Source organism: Vigna unguiculata, chromosome 1 (genome assembly GCF_004118075.2).
Source record: "Vigna unguiculata cultivar IT97K-499-35 chromosome 1, ASM411807v1, whole genome shotgun sequence".
NCBI classification, from domain to species: Eukaryota; Viridiplantae; Streptophyta; class Magnoliopsida; order Fabales; family Fabaceae; genus Vigna; species Vigna unguiculata.
In genome coordinates this window covers 6,570,420-6,579,935 of record NC_040279.1, presented here as the reverse complement: position 1 = coordinate 6,579,935, position 9,516 = coordinate 6,570,420, and the positions used below count along the sequence as shown (strand labels likewise).

The following is a 9,516-nucleotide window of genomic DNA, read 5'->3' as shown; positions in this document are numbered from 1 at the left end:
TCCCCACCGGATAACGGGTATAATCTCGTACCCATACCCGTACTCGTGTTCTAACAACTTCAATATTATTTTTTATAAGAGAAAAAAATTACGGTAAAGAAAACATAATATTATCAAATACTTTGAAATAAATTATAATTGTCTACATTTTATATTAGAATACCAAATAAAATTTCATGAGAACCAAAATATTTATTAAATTTGCAAACTACAACATTAATGTTGATAAAATTAAAAAATATTTCAAAAAAATATAAAAGGAAAACAGATATTCAAATTAAAATATATTTTAAATGTTTGTTTACTTCAATTTTTTAAATTCTAATGAATCTCTTTTTTATACACTAATAAAAGTTATAATACATCACTTGATCAAAATGACACAAAGAACAAATGATAAACACAATAATAAAATTTTGACATAGATTTTGTATCTTTTAAACTTCAATATATGTTGGATAGTGACAAAAACATATTCATAGCAGTTACATTAAATTTTTATATTGTAGTAAATAAAAGTTATTTATACAATTAAAGTGAAAAAATTACAGTATGATTAATAATGAGTTATAAAATAAAAAAAATTAGATAGAATATATCGAAATATTATTCTACATGATGAAAATAAACAATAAATAAAAATATTAAAAAACTAACAAATGTGTGTTTTAGAAATAATTTGAGAGACTATCGAAAGAAATCGCACAAAGGAAATCAAATGTATAATTAAGGTATGATAAGATGAAAAATATCTTAGAGAACAAATTATTAAATTATGTTTGAAGTGGTTAAAATTAAATAGAAATATCATTAGTGCCCAAAAAATTTGTCACTAAATTACAAATAAATTAGTAATTAAATTGGTCACTAAATCAAGTACCGATTCAATAATTGAATCGGTCACTAATTTAATCACTGATTCAGACAATAAATCAACTACTACCACCAATGACAAAAAATAGTGATTGATATGGGTTAATGACTAAATCAGTCATTATTTCATTTTTTTCTTGTAGTGAATTATCATATATTATTCCTAAATATCATTATATATATATATATATATATATATATATATATATATATAATTTTAACCACTTCAAACATAATTTAAAGTGAAAAAATTACAGTATGATTAATAATGAGTTATAAAATAAAAAATAATTAGATAGAATATATCAAAATATTATTCTACATGATGAAAATAAACAGTAATAAAAATATTAAAAAACTAACAAATGTGTGTTTTAGAAATAATTTGAGAGACTATCGAAAGAAATCGCACAAAGGAAATCAAATGTATAATTAAGGTATGATAAAATGAGAAATACCTTAGAGAACTAAGAAAACTTTTCAAATATCAACATATATACTCAATAGAAAATTATTTTAATGAAACAAAAGAGTTCTTCAAATTAAACAAAAATTAATAATAATAAGTAAAGAATTTTTTTTATATTACCTTAAATTGAGAGTATAAACATTCTCATGTGAAAGGAAAATATATAATAAATAAAAATATTAAAAAATAATAGAAATATTCAAATGTTAGGCAAAAATTTTTTAATTAACATACATCATTTGAACATAATTACATAAAGGTTATGATAAGATAAAAAATATATTGGAGATGCGAATGAGTTTCAGGACAAACCAAATAATTAAAAGAAATAAAAAATAGAAAGTATATATATATATATATATATATATATATAGTTACTTAATTAATTATGAATATTTTAATAATTTAAATGGAGACGGAGATATGGCGGGGACGGGTATTATGACACTGATATGTACATCCCCATACCCATCCGCATACCCAATTAAAGAAGTCGGGAATTCCCCATACCCATACCCATACCCATACCCAGTCAATGCGAAAATTCTCCGTCAAAACGGGGACGGATTCGGACAATACCCACGGGGACGGGTTTATTTGCCATCTCTATAGACAACCTGTTTCAACTGCTTTCCACAAGAAAATTTGTTATTAATTATATCCCAACTTGTGTACACAAAAAGAATAAACACTTAATTTCATTTCATATCTTATTCATTTCTATTTATTTTAATTTTATCTCTAAATTTGTATTACTCTGACCAAGAAAATGCCCACAAGTTGTTCACCACCCCAAATGAACCTTGGTAGATAGTTCTCTCCTCAAATCAGGGTTTTCTCCATTATTTTAGTTATTTTTAATCTGTAGGGATTTACTCAAATGGGTCTTTAATCAATCATGGAATTTTTGCACTCTTTTTTTTTATTGGATGTTTAAATTTTGGGATTTTGTCTAAAGAATATCAGACACCAATTTTAGACTTAAAGAATGAAAGGAATGGTTATTTAATTGATCACCTTTTTAAGGCGGAATAGTGAGCGTCTTGGCCCTTCAATTTTTTTTTTTCCACTTCTATAATTTAATTTGAAATATATATAAATTTCAGTATATTTTGTACAAATATAAAATATTACTTTTCAGTTAGTTTTCTCGCACTATTATCATTCGGTAGGTTATGATGAAATCCAAAAAAGTATAAAGATTATGTAAATTTTAATATATTTGTTTTTCTGATTAAAAAATAAAAAAGAACCTACCTGTTTCTCTCTGAATTCGATTGTATTAGGATAAGTATAAAAATTGTAATTTGTGTCCTTTCCAACCTTATTAGCATAAATAAAGTATAAAACTTATCTGGGCACATCCGATCCACAAACCCTATTTCTCGTTCTCCCATCGCAATACGAACTTTTGCTTTTTCAGCATCACGAAGTTCAACTTTATGTTGCCATTCAATTATGATTTTATTATTACCTTACCCCAATTTTGATCTCACAAGCTTAGATCACTCACAACAACCTCAATCGTTCATGGCATATTAGCGTTCATCAACAACACACAGGCAATTTCTCTACTCTTTTGTCCAATCAGTTTTCTTTTCATTGTCTAATTCTTTTTACGTGCATGGGGTTTTAATCAATTATGCTTTCTGTACATTTTTTTTTTCATTCGTTCGAATTTTAGGGTTTTATTTCAAAAGGGGAAAACAAGAACGAGTGCGTGTGTACACGAGTGGAAGGACGAGTGAATCAGAAAGAAGATAAAATATATAAAAGAAAGAGTGATAAATCTGATAAGTGGTGTGATTAAACATCAAGAATTTCATGTTTCAAATCATTCGTGGGTCTGGTTATAGTTTCGTTCGTGTTCTTGATTAACATTCATTCTATTTTGGTTTTGATTGAGTTTGAAATAATTTAGGTGTGTGCATAGGATTGAAGTTTGCAATGGAGGTTGATTTGAATGAAAATTTAGATGGAATAGAAGAGCGACTGAGAAGACTAGAAGGTGCAGCTTTTAGGGCAAGGCAACGTCAGAGGCGACGACTGAGTCATGCTCCGATTCAGATCGTTAACCACGCCGGAGAAGTGGTTACAGTGGCTCATCTTCAAGATGAAGAAGTGGTGCACGGTGGTGATTTTGGAGGAGAAATTACAGAAGAAACAAAGGGTAAAAGAAAGGCTAGTTATTTGGTTGCTAAAGCATTAGGGTTGAGAACCAATGAAGGTGAGGGTTTTGCTGCAAAGTTGTTTCACTGTAATGTGTGTTTGAAGAGGGCAAAGGATCCTGTTTTGACTTGTTGTGGTCACTTGTTTTGTTGGGCTTGCTTTCACAAGTTGCCATTGCCATGTTCTTATTCAAAGGCAAAGGAATGTCCAGTTTGTGAAGGAGAGGTCACAGATGAAAGTCTTACCACAATATATGGCAATTCAAATGTTCATAGTGAAGTTGATGATGAAGCAAGTAATGAAATTCCTCCCAGACCCTGTTCCAGGAGGGTTGAGAGCACTAGGCAGATATTCAGAAATTGAGCATTGTTGTGGGTTTAGTTAGAAATTAGAAATTAGAAATCTCGATCAATATAGAGTTTTTCAGTTCCATGTAGGGTTTAATCTTTGCATTTTAAGGTTTAGGTGTGCTTGGAGAATCATTTTCACATCCTTTGATCGGTCATTAGTAGTACATTTTATTTCAAAATGATTTGTATGTTGTAGATGTAATGCATTCCTATTTTTTATGTTTCTTGAAGAATTATGTCATTATATGAAAACATTTACCTTTTATTTTTTTTATTATAACTGGTTTTGTTCAAATTATTTTACTGTACTGAGAATGGTTTGCATGTGAGGAGGGTTTACATAATTATCTTTTATCGAAAGGGAATTAATCAAGAAATTTGTATAGACTATAAACTGTGTAGTATGGCAAATAGATTTAAGACAAACATGAAGATGTTCACAACTTCTAAAGAGTCTTCTTTTGTTCATTATTTACATTTTGTATAATGTACATTTGCATGACTTTCTCCTTCTTGAGTTTGTTCTATGCAACTCCAATGGTGATGTTTGATCAATTATTTTTTACAGGTCAACTTAGTTGGATATATAGATTTGTATGTCTAAAATGCACATGTTTTTGTATTGGAAATATAGTTCTATCCAATATTTTTTCCTTAATTTTTTTTTCTTTGACTTTTGATTTCTGTGGCAAAAATTATAATTTTATATTGTTATCCATGTAAGATATTCATTTTTTTTCCTTTTAATATGTAAATCATTTAGTTTCATAATAAAATATAACAGGAATTAAACTAAAAGGATATATTTATTGAAAAGACTAAAATAAATGAAGAAGGATAAATAAATAAAAAAATTGCAGGAAACAAAAGTTTGTAACAAACTAAAAGCAAGATATTTAAAAAACTAAAACCATATTTAAACGTACTTAATGTAACCGTTTTCATCAATATTTTATTATTATTACTAGTGAAAACTATATATATAATTAATTTGGTCTAAACAAATGAATAATTTAAGTAAAAACTGATTATTTTAATTTAAAAAACGCTTAAATTTAAATTAATAATTAAAATTATTTTAATTTAAAAAATAGTCAAACTGAAAAAGAATCTTCTATATAATGATATAGATTAATAATGGTATAAATTAATAGTAAAATGAAAAATCACATCTTATTAAAATAATGTTTTTAACTATTTTTTATAATTATTTTACCTTTTCAAAATATTACTTATAAAATAATATTCACGTATTCTCCCACGTATACAAACCTAGTTTAAAAATGAATATAAAAGTAATAAGATATCATCTACTATCTAATATACTATCTGAATACATAATTTTAAGTTTGTCACCTCATAGCGTAGGACACTAATACTTTTTGCTCACCCTTTCTTCCATGGGTGGGTATATGAGTTGGCGTGAATCGTTTGAGGTTCGTTCCTCAATATTTTAAAAAAGGTTAGCTAAAATTGACCTGTTAAATAAACGAAAAATTTATTTTACGTCTATATCCAACTTATAAAGCCTGATGATAAGCAGGTCGATCTGCTAACACATCAAATGTTTTCAGATTTTTTTATTAGTTTATATCCGAAGTGCTTGTCCTCAAGTATATAGAAGAATTTACACGTAGCATCTTTGGTCAATTAATGTTTCTTAAATTGTAAATTTATTAATGGTCCATGGGTGAGTCTTAATTTATTTTTAAATTAGTCCCATTCATCTGTCCATTAAATGAGGGTCTCATAAAGTTTCGGTCCCAAAACTTTCTCTTAAAATGAGTTAAGATCATTATTAAGGTGAATTTCAGCTTACTATAAAACTTTAATTAATTTTTAAAACTTTTGGTCTAGACTGAAGATGAAATCGACTCAACCTATACTCAACCATTGAGACAAGTTTACCGAGAAGAAAGTCAAGACAAATTGACCTAGATTGGATGTCAAGTCAAGTCTGCCTAAGTCAAAAGGTCAAGCCTTTAAATCTAGAAAACTTTACTCTACCTTCTGACCTGAGTAGGGATGTCAACGGGGTGGGTAGGGTACGGGGAGGGGTAGGGTACGGGTAGTAGCTTCCCCGTACCCTACCCGCTGGATAAACATCTGCCTCGAACCTGTACCCATATCTGTCGGGTATCCATTATGCGAGTATCCGTCTATTTTCTTTTTCATATCTATGGGTATCCATGGGTACCTGCGGGTATTTGCAAAATTATTTAAAAAACAAATATTTAATCATAAATTCAAATAAAATACATCAGTGCCATAAATTTTAAATAAAGTTCAAATAAACTCAAGTTGATACAAGTCCAAATAATTGTAAAAGTAAATATAAAATGACGTTCAACACAATAGAAATTCTTTAATTAGTGCTTTGATCAACAAACTCACTTTCTCCGATTGGTTCCTGAAAAATAAACAAAATAAGCAAATAATAAACCTCGATCGCCACATGTCAAGTATTCTTATTTTGATTCCATCATTTGACAACAAGCATACCATAAACTTCATTGTCTATATAAGGTTTGATGTATATGCCCAATTTCAAAGAAAGGAAATAGAAGAATGTTAAGGGGTGTTAGTTTAGCGGGTATGGGTATCCACGGGTACGGATACTATGATAACCGTACCCACTCCGTTAACATGCGGGTATCAAAAATACCCGTACCCGAGGGTAGTGGGTATCCATTTTTAATATCCGTTTTTTGACATCCCTAGACCTGAGCTGACTTGGGTCAACCTTCAACCTGGGCTGACTCGAGTTGACGTCAAACCTAAGTTGACCTAGGTCAACCTTTGGCCAACACCAACTTGGGTCAACTTTCAACCTAAAGCATCTCGTCTCGACCTTCAACCTTAACCGACTTAGTTCGACCTTCAACCTGGGTAGACTAAGCTAAATTCTTCGGTTTGGTCAACTCAGGTCCACATTCGACTCGGGCTAACTCGGCTTGACCTTTAGCCTATTCGACTCCACTCAACCTTTGACCCAAACTGACTCCACTTGAGTTTCGACTTCAGCCAACTCAAATTGACCATCATTATGAGCTAACTTAACTCAATTCTTGGCTTGGGTAGACTCAGGTCGACTTTCAATCTAGGCCAACACGTATCGACCTTAAACGCTAATAGGATCATCTCGACCTTCGTCCTCGACCGACACGTCTCCACCTTTGGCCTGTGCCAACTCGCCTTGACCATCATGCCTGGATGATTTTCAGCTCGAACAACTAAGCTTAACCTTTTGCCTAAGTTGACTCAACTTGAATTTTCAACCCAGTTGACTACGGGCAAGCTTTGGCTTGAGCTGACTTGAGTTGATCCTTACCCGAGCTGACTTGACTTGATTCTTTGTTTTGGATGATTCTGTGTCTAGGTCTTCAACTCTAACTGACTTGACTTGACAATCGACCTAGGTCGCTCGGTCTTGGCTGAATCCACTCAATCTTCAGCTTGGACTGACTCGACTCAATTTTTTAACCCAAATATAAAGTTTACTCAACCTTTGACTTAAACCAACTTGAGTCAAGTTTCAGCTCATGCTGATGAAAGTTGACCTTTGGCCTTAGCTATTTCGTCTCAAACTTTGTCTTTAACTTGCTCATCTCAACCTTCACCCGAGTTGACTTGAGTTGATTTTTTAGCTTCTCAACTAAGATTCTATACATGCATTCTATACATTTATGTTATTTTTATTTTAAATTATAAACATAAAATTACAAATTTTATAATTTAAATTTATTTATTTTTAAATGTATTAAGTATAAAAATTATTCGAATCATATATTTTTATTTTACTATTTTTAAATTATATACCATTTATAATCTATCTTTTAAATGATAAATTAAAGTTTTATTACAAACAAATATTATGAATAGAGATGGCAAATAAACCCGTGCCCGTGGGTATCACCCGAACCCGTCCCCGTTTTGACGGGGAATCCCCGCTTTGACTGGGTATGGGTATGGGTATGGGTAATACCCGAAATTTTCAACTGGAGATGGGGATGGGGATGGGGATATATATATACCCGCCCAAATACCCGTCCCCGCTTAAATTACTAAACTATTTATAATTTATTAAATAATCTAAAAAATATATATAAATAAATAATATATTTACACATAAAATATAATATAATATAATATAATATAATATAATATAGTATATATAGATATAAATAAAATATACTTTTATATATATATATATATATATATATATTTACACATATACATGTAATATAATATAATATAATATAATATACATATAATATATATACATAATAATATAATATAATATATATAATATATACGTATAAAACAAATTAATCATTTAACTAGTGAGATCTTTTATAAACAAATTTATAACATTATAAATTTATAAAAATTTAAAAGAAATATATATATATATATATATATATATATATATATATATATATATATATATATATATATATATATATATATATAAAAGCATAAAATATCTACGCATATACATATAATATATATACATAATAATATAATATATATTATTATATTTATATTATTATATTTATATTATTATATAATATAATATAATATATACTTAAAATAAATATATATCTATAAATATATATATATATATATAAACATAAGATATCCACACATATAATATATATACATAGTAATAATAATATAATATATAATATAATATAATATATATAAATAATTATATATATATATATATATATATATATATATATATAAACATAAGATATCTACACATATAATATATATATATAGTAATATAATATATAATATAATATAATATAATATAATAATATATATATATATATATATATATATATATATATATAACATATTTCTCATTCTCTTTGTTTTTTGTTATACACTTTGTTTACTCTCTCAATTGTCTGGTTTGTTTTTCAAGATTTAATTTTGAAGGTAATTTTTCTTCTTCTTATTACATAATTTTTACTCTCTGTACATGGTTATGTTCAAATAGGTGTTCATCAAATTCATTCTATGAAATAATTTTTAGGTTACACATTTGATTATCTTTATTTATTTATTTATTTTCATGAAAATGTTTGACTCTTATTTTGTAGCTCTTCTTTTTGTTACTTTGGTTATACACTTTTTTACTCTCTTTTAATTGTTTGGCTTGTTCTTTAAGGTTTAAGCAGATCTTCAAGGTACTTTTCCTTTTATCATAATCTTAATTATACATTTTTTTTCGTTATGTTATGTTCAAATGGATATTCTCAAATTTGGGTCACACATTTAATTATCTTTACTCCTTTATGATAATTTTATTTATTATTTATTTTTTGTTTCATGATAATGTTTAATTCTCAATTTTGAAAGTTAATGGAGTGTTATTCATGATATATTGGCAATTGCTTCAGTTTTAGATCCAAGGTACAAGATGAACATGTTAGAATATTATTTTTATAAATTGTATGGTAATGATTTTGATCTGAAACTTAGTAGGATTCGTCAAATGTGCTATGATTTGGTTTTGGAATATCAATCAAAAAAGAATGAAACTTCTTCTTATAGAGCTACATCATTGGAGTTGGGAAAGGATGTTGATAATGATGCGAATGAATTTTTAGAGTTTATGGCAAAAAAGAAAAAATCTAGAACTAC

The 9,516-nt window shown here is 28.1% G+C and overlaps 1 protein-coding gene across 1 annotated transcript; it reads left to right on the top strand.

The window, feature by feature from the left end:
• Positions 1-2,697: 2,697 nt before the first annotated feature.
• Positions 2,698-4,077, top strand: LOC114163994 (E3 ubiquitin-protein ligase RNF185-like). Its single transcript, XM_028048445.1, has 2 exons — positions 2,698-2,904; positions 3,264-4,077. Exon 2 carries the CDS (start codon positions 3,290-3,292, stop codon positions 3,872-3,874), a length of 585 nt encoding a protein of 194 aa, XP_027904246.1. The 5' UTR covers positions 2,698-2,904; positions 3,264-3,289; the 3' UTR covers positions 3,875-4,077.
• Positions 4,078-9,516: the final 5,439 nt, after the last annotated feature.

Excerpts from the sequence above, each read along its gene's own strand:
- LOC114163994 (XM_028048445.1), top strand. The coding sequence starts at position 3,290 with ATGGAGGTTGATTTGAATGAAAATTTAGATGGAATAGAAGAGCGACTG.